This window comes from Cebus imitator, unplaced genomic scaffold, assembly GCF_001604975.1.
Source record: "Cebus imitator isolate Cc_AM_T3 unplaced genomic scaffold, Cebus_imitator-1.0 Scaffold713, whole genome shotgun sequence".
NCBI classification, from domain to species: Eukaryota; Metazoa; Chordata; class Mammalia; order Primates; family Cebidae; genus Cebus; species Cebus imitator.
Window position 1 is genome coordinate 521188 of NW_016108028.1, and position 20658 is coordinate 541845.

The 20658-nt window shown below is 43.5% G+C and overlaps 1 protein-coding gene across 4 annotated transcripts; it reads right to left on the minus strand.

Annotated features, from left to right (window-relative positions):
* Nucleotides 1-1107: 1107 nt before the first annotated feature.
* POPDC2 (popeye domain containing 2) lies at nt 1108-19736 on the minus strand. 4 transcript variants are annotated; one of them, XM_017518920.2, is made up of 4 exons: nt 18775-19735; nt 12473-12581; nt 7460-7712; nt 1108-1612 (listed from the first exon to the last, which is right to left on the minus strand). In XM_017518920.2, exons 1-4 carry the CDS (start codon nt 19263-19265, stop codon nt 1527-1529), a joined length of 939 nt encoding a protein of 312 aa, XP_017374409.1. In that variant the 5' UTR covers nt 19266-19735; the 3' UTR covers nt 1108-1526. The 4 variants fall into 4 exon arrangements, with proteins under 4 accessions (XP_017374409.1, XP_017374408.1, XP_017374407.1 ...); XM_017518919.2 differs by having other exon boundaries at nt 7304-7712; XM_017518918.2 differs by having other exon boundaries at nt 7163-7712.
* Nucleotides 19737-20658: the final 922 nt, after the last annotated feature.

Consider the following 20658-nt stretch of genomic DNA (forward strand, 5'->3'; position numbering starts at 1 on the left):
AAAAAAAAAAAAGAAGAAGAAGAAAAGAAAGAAAGGGTACTCAACCTGTCAGGAAAATAAAAATGTTGCTAAACATGCCCAAATAACTAAAATAATAATAATAACAATGCCAACTATTGCTGAGAATGAGAAGCAACTGGAACTCTCATAGAGTGTTAGTGGAAAAGTAAATTGGTATAATCACTTAGAAAAATTGGTGTACTTACATACCCAGTGCCTGAGTAATTCCATTCCTAGGTATACATCCAAGAAATGTATACATATGTATACCAAAAGACATGGACAAGAATGTTCATAGCAGTACTATTTGTAATCGTCCCAAGCTGGAAACTATCCAAATGCCTGTCAATTGTAAATTGGATAAATAAATTGTGGTATATTCATACAACAGAGCACACAACAACAAAAATGAAACAACTATTGAGAGGGAGAGATGCCCAAAGATTCCCAGCTGTTCCAGCCCTCAGCTATTTGAGTCTTCCCAGACAGGTGAGTGAAGAAGCCTCAGAGATGATTCCAGCTTGAGCCACCATCTGACTGAAACCACATGAGAAACCCTGAGTGAGGACTGCCTAGCTGAGCCCAGTCAGGTTCCACATTCATGAGCACAACAAATTAATGGGACTATTTTAAGTCACTATTTTAGGGATCAACAGAGATAACTGAAATATATGTTGAAGTATTTAGGGAAAAAGAAAAATAGAATACGTTAAATTTATAAACCTACTTTACGATGTTTAAGAAAACCTAATTAACTAAGTTTGTAAAAGTCCCTCTAAAAACTATTGTTTACGGTGGCTCACGTCTGTAATCCTAGCACTTTGGGAGGCAGAGGTGGGTGGATCACCTGAGGTGAGGAGTTCAAGACCAGCCTGGCCATCATGATGAAACTCCATCTTAAAAAAAAAAAAAAAAAAAAACTATTGTTCATCAATAGAAAAAGAGATTTGTAAGTTGAATGTCAAAGCCTAAGGGAAAGCTAGGTTTTAAAAATTCCACTTCCATAAATTTGAATCTTAACTGAAAAATAAAAAATAACCACCAGTGAAAAGTTGGATCTTTGACTCCACTGATCCTTCCAGACAATGCAAAGAAACAACACAGAAAAAGGAGTTGAGTGATTTATTGAGTGCTTACTTGATGCCACGCCATGTCCTAGGTGCTTACCTAAATCAACTCATTGGATCCTCACAACAACAAAGTGAGGTGGGTTTCTTAACTCCCACTGTTTCGGATGAGGCTCACAGTGGCTATGTAACTTGCTCAAGATTCTGCAGCTGGTAAAGGATGGATTCTGTGCATCTGGACTTCCAATGCTTGCTCCTGAAGGAAGGCTCGTGAAGGTGAATTTCTCAAAGTCACCCAGGGCCCTTGCTGTAGCGACAGTGTTGGCACCTTCTGTGTCCTCTTTCACCTTGCCCGTGAGCCTTCCAGTGGGTGGGGAAAGAGGCATGCCTATCAGTGACCATTCTGTGAACACAGAGAGAGCTGTGCTAGCCACAGAGAAGAAGGTAGTCCAATAATCCTTAAAGTTCAGGCGTGTGGGTTGGAGCCAAAGGGGCCTGTCCCCTGGATATAACTTGAGAGCAGCTCTGAAGAGGAATTCTAGAAGCTGTGGAAAGAAAAAGAGGGAGGATTTTAGCACTATGTCTCCAGACAGTTTGCCTAACTTCAAAGGGTTCTTTTCAGTTTTTTCTCTTCCTCTACCAATTCCCAATGTTTTAGCTATACTCACTGCCTGACATGATAGAGGCAGTTGTACCTTTGAATCATTTCATACTAGAATATTAGGGCAAGTCAGCTTGGAAGGTATCTAGCCCAATCCTCTCCTCCTATAGAGATCAAGAGATCAACTTTTGTTGCTTCCTATGAACATTCTATAGAACTCTACCTCTTACCTAACCCTGTCTAATTAAAGAAACTCAAAAACCTGTATTGAATAGTGGTAAGTTTCATAAGACTCCTGACTTCCATTTTTACAGAAAGAGGAGTAGGAAAACGAGGCCTGTAAGACAGAAGTGGAAGCATAACTCAGCTGCTGTGATTCAGAGGGCAGCTGGGGAGCTGCTGCCTCTAATTTGTCTGACTGACAACAGCACCTGTGGCAGGTAGAGGTGACACGACCCTCTAGAGACCCGTGCTTTGGCCGTGCCACTTTCAAGAGTAAGTTTTCTGTGCCAGGACTCTTTCCAGTAGTTCTGTGAGGAAAGCACCGTTTGCTAGCACTGACAGCTACCAAGTACCTTACAGCTGCTTCTGAGGGGAAGAGCCTGATGACAGTGTGACTCTAATCTGCCTCCTCCCAAACAGATGAAGGAGAGAAGACTGAGGTGTGACTTAGTTATTCAGGGGCTAAGGAGCTAGCACATGCTTTCTTTAGGCCTCCACTTTTTGCTGTTCCTTTTGTTGTCAGGGCATTCTGCCAGCTGCCACCTTCCCTGAAAAGCCAAACGGGGAAATAAGAGGGAAATCATCTATCTCTGGTAAAAGGAGAAAGAGACTGATAAACAATTGTACATACAATAGAATTTTAAAATACGCTACACATTTAACTAATGCTTCACAGCCTAAAAACTGCCTTTATGTATTTCATCTCAATTACCCCTCACCGCAACCCAGAAAGGTAGACAGAGCCATCCTGGTCCTGTCCTGCAGATGAGGAACCTGCTTTCGATGGCAGGTAAGTGGCCAGATTAGAGTTCAGATCTTAGAACCACAGAATCCTATTAGAAGTTACCCTAATAGCAATACTCCAAGGCATCCTTTTCTCAGAGCCTGAATCATCTTATAAAATCTCTGAGGTTTCTTCTGGTCCTGCTTGAACTCTCCCAGTGATGAGTAACTCTCACTATCCCATGAGCAATCCAGTATTAATACTAAGCTAAAATCCTTCTTATAACTTTCATCCTATTCAATTCAACTTCTGCTCACAAGAACTACACCAAATTAAGTCAAATTCTAATTCACATTCTTTTTAAATTTTGAGGATATTACACTTGCCTTTTTCTTGCAGATTAAATATTTCCAATTCTTTCAAGTATTTATCACATGATTACCTAGAACCCTGCCTGAAATACACACTAAATAGTAAGTGCTTATTGCATTGCTTCTCTAGCCCTTGGTACTGTGTCCTGGTCCTCCTGTCGAGGGGCTCCTTCCCTTACCTCAAGTGTCCTCCGTTTTGTAATCTGTTCATCATTTGTTTATTTAACTAATAGGGAGAAAAGAAACAGTATAGTTTTTACTTTCCAAGCTGCAGAGTTTTCAGGACAATTGAAACAAAACAAAAATTGTCCAAATGTCAGACAGTTTTTTATTTAGTCTGTGATAACGGATTCATTATTTCTCTCAACAGACTACCTCAGAGCTGCATTTCTAGAAGAAAAGCCCCTCATTTACCGAGCATCTCCTGTAAGTAAGACACAGAATGGACCCCTGTGGAGAGTGGCCATAGAATTAAACAGAAAAATTCTAGTGAAGGCAGGGGTCATTTGGGGTCTGGCTGGAAGGCCCTGCATGAATACATTATCCTGCAGCACAGTTTTTGCCTGTTAAGAGAAGCAGTACCCATTTTCCAGTCAATTTTGGGTACCACCAGACTAAAAAATATATGTCTCTTCAAAAAGGAGCTCCAGGGGAAACTCTGACTATTTTTAGTTGGTCTTAACTTGGATTAGTATGAGAGGCAAGCACTGGTGTCACTGTGATGAGGCCACATCACTCCTAACGATGCAGAATTCAGTCAGCTTCATGCCTGTTTTGTAAGTGCTGTGCTGGGATGAATAGCAATGAGCTTAAAATTCTGATAACTAACAAGCCAGGAAATAGGTAGTGAAGGGTGCCCTACTTTATGAAAGAAACAATAGTAAATTGTTCCCAATCATAAGGGAACATGCTTATTCATTAGAGTAATAACCTTCTAACAAGTTTGATGGTAAGTAAGTCAGACCAAACATCCAAAACACAATTCCCGAAAAAGAACTGAGGTTAAATTATCCCATTATCAAAGACTACACTGAAAACTGTCAGAAGTTTGGCTAATTTGATCCTGTTTTCAAGTTGTTCTGGAAACCTCTATGGCCTGAAAAGTAAACAACATAATTTTCCTTTCTCTCTATTGCTTAAACAAAGAAACATGAAAAATCTACTCTCTCCATATTGCAAATTCCAGTGTTTTAGAAAGTGAGCTTCATCAGCAGTTTTCTCATCTTGAGTTTTAGAAAAGGTCGAATTTGAAAAGAGGTATTTCATATGATACTATGTATTCAGGTTTGAGGGCCTGGGGACTGAGCTGTGATCTCCTCTCTCATAAAGTATGTGCACTGTAATCACATGGTAGGTGATAGATTCTTCACAGACACAGAATGGAGGGAACTTCTAGCAAGCAAGATCTACCACCACAAGGGAGGGGGAGAGTCCCAAGGTGCCAGAGAAATCATAGTGAAATATAGCAGAGAGTTCTTGCTGAAGGACACTCAGACATCCTGGGGCTTATGTACACTGAACTGCAGACTGATTGCTTGCTTTGAAAAACTTATCCTTGCCTTCTCAGATCAATCCAAGAGCGTTCCTGGGGATAGTTGGTCCAACATGCTCAAATGAAGAAAGTAAGGCTTAGTGAGGTTGTATGGTTTGCAAAAAAGTCACATATGAGATTAGTAGCAAAGCTAGACATAGAAGCCAGGACTTTGGGCTCCCAGTCCTGGTCTCTTTTCGTGTACCATGCTGCCTGCCTCCTGATGTTCTGAAAACATTCCTAAAGCCAGGGATTTTTACAACTTTACTTGAATGGTTTTCTTTATAGGCAGAGGGAAAAGTACTTTGGAAGAGTTAGGATTAAAGATCTTTCCAAAAGATCTTTGGAAGAGTTAGGATTGAAAACTAGTAAGTTGGGAGTACAGGTGTTTATGAGGAAGAATAGATAGAGCAAGGCAAAAAAAAAAGTAAGAAAAGAATAAAGGAGGTAATAGGAGAGATAAATAGATGAACAATAAAGTGGAAGAAAACAAAAGTTAAGAGGGAGAAATGAACTGAGAAGACAAAGAAAAGGGACACTTAAGAGCAGCAAACTGACCAGGTGTGGTTACTCATGGCTGTAATCCTAGCACTTTGGTAGACCGAACAGTAGGGTTACTTGAGCCCAGGAGTTTAAGAACAACCTGGGCAACATGGGGAGACCTTGTCTCTATAAAAAAAAAAAATTAAACATTATCCAGGCACAGTGACATGTGGCTGTAATCTCCATTATTTGGGAGGCTGAGGTGGGAGGATCACTTGAGCTTTTGACAGTAGAGGCTGCAGTGAGCCAACATGGTGCCACTGCATTCCATCCTGGGTGACAGAGTGAGATCCTGTCTCAAGAAAGAAAAGGGGGTGGGGAAAGAACAGCAGATGGAGGCAATCAAGGACTGAGAAGAAATCGGAGAAGAAAGAAGAGAAAAATAGAACCAAGAAAAGAGAAGAATACCAGGAAGAACAACATGAGAAAAGAGCTGCTGTGAGCTGAAGAGAGAGTGTATAGGTGGATGGGCAAGTTGGACAGAGGAATCCATGGGGCATAAGGAGCATGCGTGGATGCAGGATGAACGAGTAGGAAGGTGAACAGCTGCACAAAGGGAAAGGAGTGATCAGAGCGGCCAATGCAAACTTGGAGGAATTCAACAAAGTGATCTGGGATGTTAGACTATCCTTGGAATTACCTCAGAATCAGCTGAACTATGGTTCTAAGGACACTGGTAACATAGGGGGTTGTAAATTCCATATCTACAAAACAAAATCCCTAACCTTTCGTCAGCCACCTCTGTTGCCTCTTTCATCATTTAAATAACCTGTTTTTCAGAATATACAAACATTCACTTATTCATTTCATGTACTCTGGAGGCCTTCCTTACTGGGCTAGTTTCTCAGTAATTTATTGGTGCTTTCTAAAGAATGGTGGGTGTCTCAGGGGCCCCCTCACTCAGAAGTGCCTTCTAAATTGGGAACAATGGGATTTTCCTCAGGAAATTCAGGCCTACATCATGGTTGGATGGAGTTCCAGGGAAAATGTCACAGCATTGTGAGGGTGGCAGGGGGAACATGAGAACAATTTCCCAGAACCACTGAGCACAGCCTTTCTTGTAGACTCTCTGGGGAGGGAAATTCTGTGAGGAAAATCCTGTACGCACTCTTAGGCCCTCCAGGATTTATGCACATCCTACCTCCCACAGATGTGGGTGACTGGGGAAAGCCAGGCTGCCATATTACTAACTGATCACAGTAACATTTAATCCCAGTAGTATCTAGTACTCTGTCTGTGTGATCAACAAACACATTCTCCACTGGATGAGAGGAAAGCAAGATGAGGACATTTTCCTTCCAAGGCTATTAGCCCATAATCACAAGCCTCTTTAAACTATGCAATTTTAACAGAGATACCTGCCCAGTCTAGGCTAAATAACAACTGCTTTCCAGGACTGACTCTATGCCAGGAAGAAAAGGAATAGGAATTAGAACACTGACACATTCTTTTTCTTTTAAAATGCATGCCACACGGCCAGGCACGGTGGCTCAAGCTTGTAATCCCAGCACTTTGGGAGGCCGAGGTGGGTGGATCACGAGGTCAAGATATGGAGACCATCCTGGTCAACATGGTGAAACCCCATCTCTACTAAAACTACAAAAAATTAGCTGGGCATGGTGGTGCGTGCCTGTAGTCCCAGCTGCTCAGGAGGCTGAGGCAGGAGAATTGCTTGAACCCAGGAGGCGGAGGTTGCGGTGAGCCAAGATCACGCCATTGCACTCCAGCCTGGGTAATAAGAGTGAAACTCCGTCTCCAAAAAAAAAATGCATGCCACAAATAAAAGCACGTGTAGCCCCAGCTGTGGCCTCAGCCATTAGAACAAACTTGCAAAAAAACTTAGCAATCTACCTTAATGTATCAACTAGCCCACTTTTCAAAATGCATCCACAGTTAATAAAGAATGAGTTTTTAAAATCACTTCATGCCTTGCATGCACCCAGAGTGAGTTGCTGTCTGCAAAGTTGGGTTAATGCCACATTCTGTGAGTCCTCTAACAGGAGATGTTCCACAAGCAATTTTTTGTTTTTTTTTTTCCCTAGCAAGCCAAGTTAAGGCCAGCCGTTGACAGGAATGTGTGGCAGCTGCCTTCTGAGTACTTACATAGGGTCCTGGGCCGGTGGCTGTGCCCCTGTTAGTTCTCCCTTCACCTCATGTACTCCCCATCACTCCTATAATCCATAAACGACTCTGATCCTGACACCTCCTCAAAATCCTCCAGCACCAGACTGGTGGAGTCCTCACCCAGGATGCCGCTGTTGGGCCTGGACATCCTGGCCCGGGAAGGAGGTGCAGGAAGGTTGGTGGCAGCTGGAGAGGGAGAACAAGGGGGCGTCTGCTGGAGAGATGTGGGCGTGCCCTGAGGAGGGGACACAGATGACTCACAGACTTCTTCATCACCCTTCTCAGACTCTGGTCCTGCACCTGCAGCAGTGGGACCCAGGACATGGTAGAGGCTGGGAAGGCGGATGTCAAAGCGCAGCCCAAACTTAGCAAACAGCTTGTCATTGAGAGTGTAGAGCTTCTCCGAGATGTCGTAACCCAGCAGAGCTGAGAAGAGGCAGGAGATGTATTGCTCTTTGGTCAGAAGAAGGTGGAGACTTTTCCTGGGCCAGGAAATGTAGCTACATGAGGTCTCCGCAGTCAGAGTGACCTGAGAGGGGTCAGAGGCAGATAGTAAATGTTTAAACTAGAAAATTTGTCCATGCTGAGCACAGAATCATACAGTCGCTTGGCAAACAGCTGTACTTTTACCGTAGAAGCTGTGTGGGTGTACCCCTCCATAGCCTTGCCTTGAGGAGGCCCAGTGGATGACTTTCACTTGTGTGCACTGATATGGGGTTTCCTGTGTTAGGAGCCCTGGGGTCAGCCATTCACTCACTCACCCATCACCTCCTGGAGCCTCAGTTTCCACATGGAGTTTCCTCATCTCTAATTCTGTGGTTCTGTGGCTAATACCATTAAGGACTTCAGAAGGTTCTGAGTCTTGTGGTTTTGAGACAAAGAAAGAAGGGGCCTTCTGGTGCTCTGAAGAGTGGTTGAAATGCTGATGACTATTCATTTTAAGAATGAGGAAGGATAAGATATTGGGCTAGGGACACAAAACAAGTTGGAAAGTTCAGTTGGAGAAAAAGCTTCTGATAAGGTATGCCAAGCTACATCATGTGGATGAAGCACTGGCCTGGTATTCAGGTCCACAAAATCGCTCTTCACTTGGCCACTTCAAGTAACCAAAAGAATCTGATGAATGACTTCAGAAAAAGGGCACAGAGGAAGACAAACTCTAAAGGGCAGAAAATCAAAGAGGACCCCATTCTCCATCTGATTATTCATCTAGGAATTTCTGAGCACTCACTATGCACCCATGATGCAAAGCTAAATTATGCTTGCATGGGAAATAAGCAGTAACATGTGTCTGGCATGCAGTAGCTACTTGATAAATCCTGTTGCAATAATGATGGTTTCATGTTTCAGCTTTACCTCTATCAGTTGTGTGATGTCAAATAAATTACTTAATCTCTCTTGCCTCATAAGAGATAAAATAATACAATCTGTCCATTACTAATAGTTCAGCAAGTAGTTGTCACAATCTGCCATAGCCTTTACCTTAGATGTACTTATGAATAATTCCCAAACAAGAAATCAGAGTACCCAGCATGAAGCAGGTGTGTTTGAGCTAGAGCTAAGCTGAATGTCAATAATGCCCTTAAAGCCAAACCCAAAGACTACGGGCATTCTTATAAATATGCGGTAACTTCTTCCATCTCAAAATAAAACAAACTTTTACAATAAAAATTCTATTTCTTTACCTCACTTCCCTGGCTAGCTATCACTCCACTAATTTGCTTCCCTTTTTAGCAAAATTCATTTAAAAAAACCAAAAACCTGTTTATACTTACTATCTCCAATTCCTCCCTTCTCACTCTCTTAAACCAATAAGGCTTTGTCCCTAGGAGTTTACAAACACTGCTCCTGTTAAAGTCACCAATGACCTCGAAACTGCTGAGTCTGATGGTCAGTTTTCATGGCATCCAACCCCATCCATTTCCCCCTCCTCTTTGATGTACTTTCTTCACTTTGTTCCCAGGATGCCATATACTCATGATCCAATCTTATGATTGTTCCTTTTTAAGTTCCTTTGCTGTTTCCTCCTTTTCTCTCCAACTTCCGACCACTAAAGTATCCCAGGGCTCTGCTCTTGAACCATTCCCTCTCCCATCCACACTCGCTCCCTTGGTGATCTCATGCAACCCAATGGCTTTAAATATCATCTGTATATAACCAACTCCCAAATTTATGCCACAGGCCCAGATCTCATTCCTGAATTCCAAACTTAAATATCTAATTGCCTATGCAGCATCTCCATTCAAATTTCCACAGATAATGCAAACCTAACATCAAACACTGACCTTCCTAGTGTCCCCAAAGCAACTCTGCCTGCAGCTTTCTTTATCTCAGTTGATAGCAGCACCATCCGTCCAGTTGCTTAGGTCAAAAGCCTTAGTCTTCCTTGATCCTCTTTCTCTCACATACTATATCCAACCCTTTAGAAAATCATTTTGGCTGTATCAAGACAATATATGCTCCACAGCATATATTACGTGATCTTGGTGCCTCATCACCTCTACAACTTTCTCTCCTGCCATTCCCTCCCCTTCCTCTTTTGCTTCCCCCACTAGAATGTAAATTGAATGAGGGGAGGGACCTTTCTCTGTTCTGTTCACTGATATATTTCAAGTCCTTTTAACAATGCCTGGTATATACTAAGTTTTCAATAAATATTACTGAAGTGAATAAATGAATCAAGGGAAGATGACCAATCTTATATGTTGCAAAACAACCTAATGTCACTTTCTTTTTTTTTTTTTTTTTCCCGAGATGGAGTCTTGCTCTGTTACCCAGACTGGAGTGCAGTGGCGTGATCTCAGCTCGCTGCAACCTCTGCCTCCCGGATTCAAGCAATTCTCCTGCCTCAGCCTCCCAAGTAGCTGGGATTATAGGTACCTGCCACCACACCTGGCAAAGTTTTGCATTTTTAGTAGAGATGGGGTTTCACCATGTTGGCCAGGCTGGTCTCAAACTCCTGACCTCATGATCCACCTACCTTGGCCTCCCAAAGTGTTGGGATTACAGCAGTGAGCCACCACACTGGCCCCTAATGTTACTTTCTCATGTCCTGCATAAAATCCTTCCCCAAAGGTCCTCCTGAAATCTGCTTTGATTGGTTCTCCCATATATACAGATATGACTGTTGTAAAGTTTTGACAACTATTTAGCTTTTTCTTTAATAACCACCTTAGATGTTAGTTGAATGAAATAAATGAGATAACATATGTAAATAGGACTTGGGCCCAGTAAGACAGGATGCAAATTAGAAAAACAGTGAAGATTTTTGTGTGATCCCTCCTGTGCTGTGTTCTTGATGACTAACGAGTGTCAGAGTGCTGAACACACAACGAATTCTGATTTAATTGAATGTTTGAGAGGTCTGGTAGAAGGCTGATTGATTTAAACTAAGTACAATGTGAATTATAATTTAGGCCATCACTGTGGATTGCTCTCTCAGTCAACAAAGACCATGTAGTTGCAAATGGCAAGGACAGGATGAACTCTAACTTAGGATAACACTTGACATTTGCAAAGAGGAAATGGGACTTTACACAGCCAATAGCAAATGTGTGGCTCTTATTGCTCCCAAAGGAGATGCACACTAAAAATATAAATGGGAGAAATATGACCATTCCTACATTCCAGGCTGAGAGGCCATGTGGGGTTACAGCCCTGCCTCTTGAGCGTAATTTAGGGGAGGACACCCGGCTTACCCACCACCTGTTCCTCCATGTCAGTGTCACAAAGAGCCCTGGTCCAGCTGGCTCAGGACCTGACTCAGCCCTTCTGGAGGTTCTCATGTGCCTGAGGGAGTTCCTGAAGGAGGTTTCTGGGCTAGTTAGAGAAGGTGTGTGGAGGGAGGTCAGGGAAGGAACATGATGGAAGGGGATCTGCGGCTGGTGACCCTGTCAGTGGGATCAAGACTGCCTCTCAGGCTCCATCATCACAGAGCCAAGTGTCAGGGTGTGGGTGGAAGCACGCCCTGCCAGGTGGCAACGCCTGGTGTGTGTCTGTTCCGGGGCTGGCTCATATGTTGGCTTGAGGGACTCGCTGATAAAAGTAGTAGGCGACACATGGAACCCAGTGTTTCCAGTTCCAGCAAACTATCCAGGCAGGGTAGTCCTTAAAAGGGTGGGTGAGAGCGTGCATGCGTGTGTGCATGAGTGTGTGTGTGTGTGTGCATGTGTGTGTGTGTAAACTCTACTCTTCTGGTAACCCTCCCATTTTAATAAAGAACAGAAATGTTAGATCTAGGCAACCTGGCTTTGCCACTTTCTAGCTGAAGACACTGGGCAAATTATTTGATGTTTTTGGGCCTTAGTTTCCTCAGTTGTTAAATGGGGTAATAATCATATTCAACCATAGAGTTGTGAGAATCAATGAGGCAATATGACATGTAGTGCCTGCCACATGCTAGCCATTCAATAAGTGAGAGCTACAAAGGAAGTGACCAAAGTCTGAGGGATTGGCAAAGATAAGAGTAGGGGCCAGGCAGCCAGGCACCCGCATTGGAGCATATATGTGAATGCCCCATGGAGTCCTCTGAGACACCAGCTTCCTAGTGGCAAACCAGTCCAGCAATTCTTTGCTGAACAGCTACTGTGCTCCAGGTACTTTTCTTTAGAGTCTGGGGACAGAGAGGGAAAAGCCTTGATTTTTACTTCAAAGAGTTCACTATGCAGGACAGAAAGGAGACCAGACTGTTGGAACAGAAAGCAAAATATGCACCAGTTAGCATAAGTAACAGGACTAAAACAGGCACACAGGAGCACGAGGCTGTGGGGTGGAACCTGGTGAGGTCAATCTGGACAGGCTTCACAGAGGAAGTGAGGTGCCATGGTCTCATCTAGAAGGGGAAATGCATTTCAGGTAGAGGGGAGAGTAGAGGGCAAGGATAGAGTAGCAAACCAATGTGGTGTGTTTAGGGAAATGCTACTAGTGGTTCAGCATGGCTAGTATGAGCAAAAAATATGAAGGAGGGAGGGCTGGAGATGTGGCTGGAGATCACTAAAAGGTTTGTTACCTGTAAGGAATGTGGGTTTTTATCTTGTGGCGCTAGGGTCTTCCGGAGAGTTTAAGCATACAAGTAACATGGTGTACCCAGAAGCCAGCATTTGCCGCCCCTACCTCCCCTGTGGCTAGGAGCCCAGGCACTCTTTCCACAGAGGAAGAGTGCCCTCACCTGTAGCTTCACTCTGGCAGTGGTGTGAAGGACAGAAGTGAGAGGGGAAACACTAAGGCACAGATATTGCTGGGCTGCAGTGGGACGCGGTGACGCAGTGCTGCCACGGGGCTCCCTGTTACCTGGAACACCCCGTCCTCAGAAGGCTGTAGTGATTCCCACTCAGGAGAGTCCATGAACTGATATGGAAAGATGTAGTGCAGAAACTGCCCATCCTGGCTCACACGAACCCTGGCAAAAGAAGAGAAGAGGTCATGTGGGAAAAGAAAAATGGCTTCCCAATTCGCCTATGCTGAAGTTATGTGTCACTGATTAGCGTGAATCTTCATGTAGAAATACTTTGCCAAAATCATGGTAAAACCCAAAGCTAGACTAGCCTAGTTACTGCATGCAAGCAGTTCAGAGAAGGAACACATTGAGACTCCCTGAACCCTCATTTTCCTCCTCCTTCTCCTTACTTGTGGTTTTCAATTTGAGGCTACAGAGTAGAAGCCCCAGGGAAGCTTTTAAAAAACGACCTAGGCACCGGGTGCGGTGGCTCACGCCTGTAATCCCGGCACTTTGAGGGGCTGAGGCAGGCAGATCTTGAGGTCAGGAGATCAAGACCATCCTGGCCAACATGGTGAAACCCTGTCTCTACTAAAAATACAAAAATTAGCTGGGTGTGGTAGCACATGCCTGTAGTCCCAGTTACTTGGGAGGCCGAGGCAGGAGAATTGCAGGAATTCAGGAGGCGAAGGTTGCAGTGAGCCAGGATTGTGCCACCATACTCCAACCTGGTGACAGAGCAAGACTCCATCTTAAAAAAAAAAAAAAAAAAAAAAAAAAAAAAAAAAAAAAAAAAAAAAAAAAAAAAAAAAAAAAAAAAAAAAAAGCACCTAGGCTTGGGCCTTATCCCAGAGCAGTTAAACAAGAATCCCTCTAGGTAGGATCTGGATGTTATTAGTATTTACATCTCCCTAGTGTTTCTAATGTGTAGCCAGGATGGAAACTACTGCTGAAGAACTCTACTGCTGGCAGGGCGTGGTAGCTTACGCCTATAATCCCAGCACTTTGGGAGGCTGAGGTGGGTGGATCACCTGAGGTCAGGAGTTCCAGACCAGCCTGGCCAACATGGTGAAACCCCACCTCTACTAAAAAATTAAAAATTAGCTGGGCATGGTGGTGGGTGCCTGTAATTCCAGTGCCTCAGGAAGCTGAGGAAGGAGAATCACTTGAACCCCGGAGGTGGAGGTTGTAGTGAGCCAAGATCACACCACTTTACTCCAGCCTGGGTGAGAGTGGGAAACTCTGTTTCAAAAAAATAAAAAAAACAAAAAAAATCTGCTGCCTATTTAAGTTTACAACATTTACATTAATTAAAATTAAATAAATTTAAAGATTCAGTTCCTCACCTAATTACATTATAGGTGCTCAATAGTCACATATGACCTGTGGCTACAATGCTGTACAACATAGATCTAGAATGTTTCTATCATCACAGAAAGTTCTGTTGGTTGGTGCTGCTCCACAGGTTCTCCTTTCTCCCTTCCCAGTAGCTACATGATGATCCATGCTTGTATTTAACCACTTTGTAGACTTCAAAGGAAGTGGAAGTCTACTATAGGCCAGACTCTGCTAGATGCTTTACAAGTGTTCTCTTATATAATCTTCACAATACCTCAAGGTAGATTATTCTTTTCTGTATTTTATAGCTAAGGAAACTGGTGCTCAGAAGGGTTGAGTGGTAAGCTTAGGGTTACATAGCGATCAAGTGGCAGAACTAAAATTATATGTTCATAGCACAACACCCTGCTGCCACCGTATTACCAGAGCTTCGGGTAGGTAGTGGACTCCCCTAGTATGACCCGTTCCCTGACCTCTCTAATTATAGGTGACAATAACAGCTTGTTTCTTTAGACAATGAGATCCCACACACCCTAACCAGTTGATGGTCCCAGGGTGAACACCTAACTCAAGCTAAGCCAATCAAATTCCTTCTCTGGGAATCTGGAAATGGAATTGACTGTAAATCACGCCTTGGATGGGGACACTTATCAGCCATTAACAAAACTAACACACTCCTCCTTGAAGAAACTTAAAAAAAAAAATTTTCATCACGTAACTCAGACTTTGAAAAAGGATAGGTTCCAATTGGCTGTAGAGAAAAGAAACTTGAAATCACATAAAATGTCCTAGTAGGACACATCCTTGTTTCTAGTACTACCTGAGGCTCAGGTGTATCTTTTTTTGAGTTTCATGAGAAATCCTTTTATCTTTTTAAATAAAACTACCCTCCCCTCTTCAGTTAGCTAGAGTGGTTTCTGTGGCTTTAGTCAGAAATCCTAATTAATATATTTGCTTTAATTTTATGAATATTCTTATCCCATACTACCAATAGGTTAAGCAACTGCTCTTGACTTGCCCATGACCACAGGCTTGGTTTCACAATTTAAGGAGTTAGGAGCCTCACTATTGCTGCTTGCTGCCTTTGTACCCTTGTGGCTATACCTAGCCTAGTGCTTTGCCCCTGCAGGGTAGGGGGACTGCATTCTGTGAGAATTTGTTAGAACTGATGGCATATCGTTGATGATGCCTGGGGACAGGGAGTGTATTTCAGATGTGATATCACATCTCGAAATAATTAGAATCCAGCATGGGCTTTATCCTCCCTCATCCCCCAATCCCTGCCCAGAAAACTCAGAGTTCTGTCTTTAAGCTTTCTTCTAAAGTGAGTTATATCAGGCAATGGGGTGCCTCTATTAGGCAAAGGGGGAAGATGAAAAAGATCTCCAAGGTACACCTTGTCCATTTGGGGGAGCTATCCTTCCATTATTTCTGGAGGTTTATTGGCTAAACAAATATTCATTGAGCAACTCCCATGTTCCTGGAGATCTGGGAATACAGAGATGGGTATAATCTGGTCTTTGTTTTGAGGATTTTGCAATTTAGTGGAAGTCACAGCCATGTAAATAACTAGCTGCAAGTCAATGTGATAGGTGCTATTGTGGAAAAGTAACAGAGGAGAGAAAGAGATTGGTTCTCTTTGGGCAGCAGACTTCTTGAAGGAAATGACATTTGAGCTGAATTTTGAGGGATGCAAAGGGTATTGAGAAGCAGATAAAGACAGGATGAACAAAGATCTGGGAAATCTAGTGTGGCTGTCTGTTCTCTAGTATCTGCTTTCTTCTCTTCCTTAATGGTACTAGATTATAACTGGACACCTGACTGCAGAGCAAAAATCAACATTTCCCTACTTCCCTGGCTGCTAACCATTGCCATGTGATAAGTCCTAGGCAATGGGACACCAGCACTCCTGAGCCTTGCTCTTAATGAATGCCTAGGTATATATGTGTGTATACAAATTACCAAAGACCATCACCAATTAAAAATCGGTGCTGCTCCACAGATTCTCCTTTCTCCTTTCCTAGTAGCTACATGAAGATCCATGCTTACATTTAACCACTTTGTAGACTTTGAAGGAAGTGGAAGTCCACTATATACCAGACTCTGCCAGACACTTTACAAGTGCTCTCTTATATAATCTTTGTACCTACTATCTGACAGCCTAAAGCTGGAAGACAGGAGGGGATATAGGTCTCAAAACCAAGCTAAAGATGGAGTTGGCCCATAGCTTCTGATGATACAAACATACTTGCTCCTACAAGGTCAGGTAATATATACAGAGAGAGTACCTGACAGAACTTCCCTGAGTAAAAATGAAATGCCATGTTCTCTCATATCGGGGTCTTCACATATTTTGTCTCTAACTGGACCTCTTCTCCTCAGGTCTCAGCCTAAACATTCGTTCTTCCAGGAATTCTTCTCTGACCTCCCCAGAAAAGTTAGATCCATCAGTTACATGCTCCTCTTGCATTTTGCACTTCTCTGTGGAAACACTCACTATATCAATCATTACCATAAACATTAACTACAGACTTTCTTGATAGACTGTAAGCTCTGTGAGTGCAGGACAATATTTTTCATATTTAACACTGCACCCCTAATCCCACACACTCTGAATAAATATGGAAGGGGGAGAAAAAGGAAACAAGGAAGGAAAAAAGGAAGGATGAACAAATGAACAAAGGTAACCAAGGAACAAATTCACTTGTGTCACCATAAAAGGGGATCAAAACCTCACTGAAAAGCTCCCCTAGGAAAGGAAGACAGCAGAAGAGAATGGCGCTGCTGCAGCAAATGTCAGATCCTTAGGCAAGGATGCTGGCCACCCAGGCAAGCCACCAAGGAGTGACAACCGTAGAGTATAAATAACATCTAACGAGTGGGAATGCTGTGCCCTTTATCATTTGCCTCTTCTTCCTTCTTGATCAATTGGATGATGAATGATTTTCTCCTATATGAATAGCTTAGATAGTTGCCTACTCAGGGGGTTGTGTATATGGAAGTTTGTGTTTTGAATTTTATATGAGAGAAACTGTCTAATAGTAAGCAGTGCTTAACAGGGTGACAGACTTTGAGGAAGTCACTTTGCGTCTCTGAGTTTTGATAGATTGGTTTCTTTTATGAAAATAAAAAGACTTCTGAGGTGTGGGCAAAGGACTCTGGAGAAGTGTACATGTGAGATGGGGAAGTCTGCACAAGAGTCCCCACTTCCTGGCACTTCTTGTCTGCTGCTTTGGGGTGTTTGGTTTCTCACTGTAACCAGCCTGTGGTTCAGCGATTCTCCTTTAAAACTAGAGCCCAGTCATAGACTAGAAGCCTTTTCCCCTATGTCCAGCTCAGCAAAGCCGAGACAGGGTGACACTGAAAGATAACAAAACCCTTACTCCAAACCTTGAAAGACAAGAAAAAAAATCAAAATTGTCCAATTTCTAACTCAGCCTTTTGATGCTAAGCATACCAGGAAAAGATAAACTGAGCGGCAAGCCCCCTCTCCCCCCTTCATAGGAAAGTGTTCTTATGGAAGTTCACAGCAAATCTAATCTATCTGAACTCTACAGTAACTGTACATGCTTCCAGCAAATGAGCACCCTTCACTGGAGGGAGTACTTCCACTAGTCTTAATTTCCTCCTTTGAACAGATGAGCTACAAGGGGCAAATAACATCATGGGTCTCACGGATAAGCAAGTTCTCTAAATTGTAAATTGTCTTTAAGCATGGAATGATAGGTGGCAAACATTTTTGCAGTAGTTATATGTATTTGTATTTACACCTATATTTGTTTACAAACAATCGCATTGGTTTACACTTTCGGTTCACCCATAAATGAAATGAAATGTCTCCCCACAAATGTCTCCCCGCATAGCTCACTCAAACTGGGACCTCTGAGCTCAAACAAAATCAAAACATACATACATGATACTTCGGGTTCTATAAACGAATACATAAATGTGTATTATTACCATTAGTGGCAGTGGTAGTACCATTAGCATGATTGTCAAACTTTTTTCCCATTGTGTGGTTGGCAGTATTATCTGGATTTGATTTGTTTTTTCTTGGAATTGAAGCTTTCTGATTCCCATCTTGCCTTTTCTACCACATTCTCCTGGTCTCAAGAAAGCTGGTGGAGTGGGGGTTGTGGTGCTCAAGGGCCACTAGGGCATTATCAAAAAATCTACAATTGCCTACCAAGTGTGCAGCACAGAGCCCCGTGATATTTTCTCAGAAGATATCAATGGCCAACATTCACATCCAGGTTGACCTGGCAGACACTGATCCTAAGACTATTTCTGCCCATATCTGACTGTCAGCCTTCTCCAAAAGAGGCAGTGCTTCCACAAAAGCCTTGATGAGATAGGTGTGAGCATCACTTCTCTTCTCCCTTTGTTGGGCCCTCAGATTTACAGTACTATACTTGGCTTCTTGGTCTGCAAGAGCCTCAATAGAACAACTGGAAATGGGAAAGTAGGCAAGTGGCATTCACTCTCCCTACCTGGCTGCATACAGGTATCCCAAACACAAGCCGGGCTGTTTCCTTGATGTCTTGGCAGGGAACAGGGTTTATGAGAACCACTCCCCTACCCTGACCTCCCATTTCTGGCATTGTTCCCTGAACATAGTTGGTGGTTAGCAAATGTTGAATTTGAATAAGGAACAGATTAATCTTACTGAAATGTTTGTTTTCCAAAGCTTACAGAGATATTGCTGCAGCTTAGGCGTCACACACTGATATGTGTGTGGTGGTGGTAGATGGGTTATTACGGCCCAGGCTCAAAACACACTCACTGTACACCTTCCAGCAGCAAGTGCACATGCAATCATTCTGGGCAGCCAAGAAGATGCCTCATGAACTGGTTTCTTCTTGGAAAATACCAAGAAAGAGGAAGCAACCCTACTCTTAGAATAATCTATTTTGGTTTGTTTGACTTGTCACATCCTTCCCTCAATGGAAAGGGACATGAAATGGAAAGGGCCACACTAGGAAATGATAAGTGTGGGCTGGGGAAAGAAAGAAATTCCGGGCAATGCAGAGTAGCTTACCGGCCAGAGAGCAGCAGGGACAGGCGGTTGATGGGTGTCTCGCCCTCCACGGCATACGTCTGTTCAGTGGCCAGAGTTAAGACCTGCTCCTCGCAGCAATGAACAATCTCCTTGTATGTCTGTAGGGGCACCTGCAGGGGCAGGTACAGCGCCTTGTAGAGGAGGTCGAACTCCTCGGGGAGGGTGTCCTCGCGCAGGCGGTATACCAGGTGTGCCAGCTGGAGCAGGCAGACCAAGGCCAGCAGGAAGCTCCAAAGAACAATGTCCACGCCACAGGCACTGAACCAGCCCCACAGCACGCAGCACAGGTAGCCTGCACTCAGGAAGCCAAAAAGATAGAAGCATCCATACACCCCGCTGCCCCCCATGAAGCCCAGGAGTAAGAGGCAGTTGGCTAGGTGGTAGACAGCCCCTTCCACATCCTGCTTCCAGCTAATGCACGCTGAACCCTGTAAGAGAAGCTGGCCCACTGTGCTGCTATTGGTGCTCATCTTTGAGGCCTCTCAAAGCCTCACTGGGCTCTAATACTGTCCTCACATAGGAAATTCAGAAAATGAATGAATCCCAGGGGTCTTCTCACCTCCGGCTTCTCATCACCAACTCCACCTTTCTGGGAAGGAATGCTTCCAGTGGCTTTGGGAATGAATGATGGAACACAGCACACTTCATGGAGAATTCAAAAACTTCTTGCTCTCTCTCACTCTCCCTTTCTCTCTCCCTCAGCAAGGCTCTGGCTCTCCCTGCAGAGCTCTGGCAAGCTTTCTTGGTTCCATGTTTCTTAGGGCAGTCTTCAAATTTGGTTCTTAGCAGAAAAACCTAAATAGTCGCAAGGGATAGTAGGACTATAGGACTGAAAAGCCCAGCAGTGTGGGATGAAGCGGCCACATCCTGCTCTCTGTTTTTCCCAAGCAGAATGCAGAGCGCCAGCATGGGAGGCACACATGTGTTCCATTTGGAATGTGTTCTCTCTTGGCACCGGAAGAAAGGGTGACCCCAGACGGATACCATGTTTGGAATTGGAATCCAAGAGGTACTAGCAGTGAGAAAAAACAGGCCAGGCACAGGCAGCCTGGCATAGCACTTAACATACCTCTCAGAGGACGAGATAAGACCTCAGGGTGAGAGAGGCAGACAACGAGAAAGGAAAAGTGAGCACAGAATTCACCTTAATGCCTCCAGCAGGTCCCGAGCTCCCTGTGGGGACAGCCAGACAGCACTCCTGAGTGAGGAGGACACATCAGAGCAGGAAAGTATGGGACTATCATCAGAAAAATTCCTAACAGTGAAAACTGGAAAACCCCTGAAGGCCTTTATTAAGTCACACTGCAAATATCATTAGGTATTTATTTGACATCCATTTAACAAAAGTAGCTACATAAAGCAGCTTTTTGAATTCTAAGCTGACTTTTCCCTGCATATATCTGGATCTGGTAGTAGTAAACAAGTAATCATACATTGACCAGATCATCATCCCACCCACTCCAGTGTTTCCAAATTATAATTCCCACCTATTAAACACCCATGAAATGCCAAACCTAGATTAGGCATTTTATATACTTATAAGTTAGTTGTCACAACAACCTTTCAAAGTAAATATTATTCTCCTCCTAGATCTGGAAGAAGCTGAGGCTCAGAGAGGTAACAAGTTCCCACAGATAGTAAGTGGCAGAGCCAGGATTTGAACCCAAATCTATCAAACTTAATACTCTGTCCCAAGGGGTTTGCCAGTAAGTGAAAGTAAAGGACTAGATCTGTGACTTTTAACTCCACACTTCTATGAAGTCTAATAATTTTCAAGGAACTTCTGGTTGAACCTAGGAATCTACTTTGTGCTGCCAAGAGATAAAGCTGGAGTATGCAAACATTAAGCTAAGAAATGTTGGC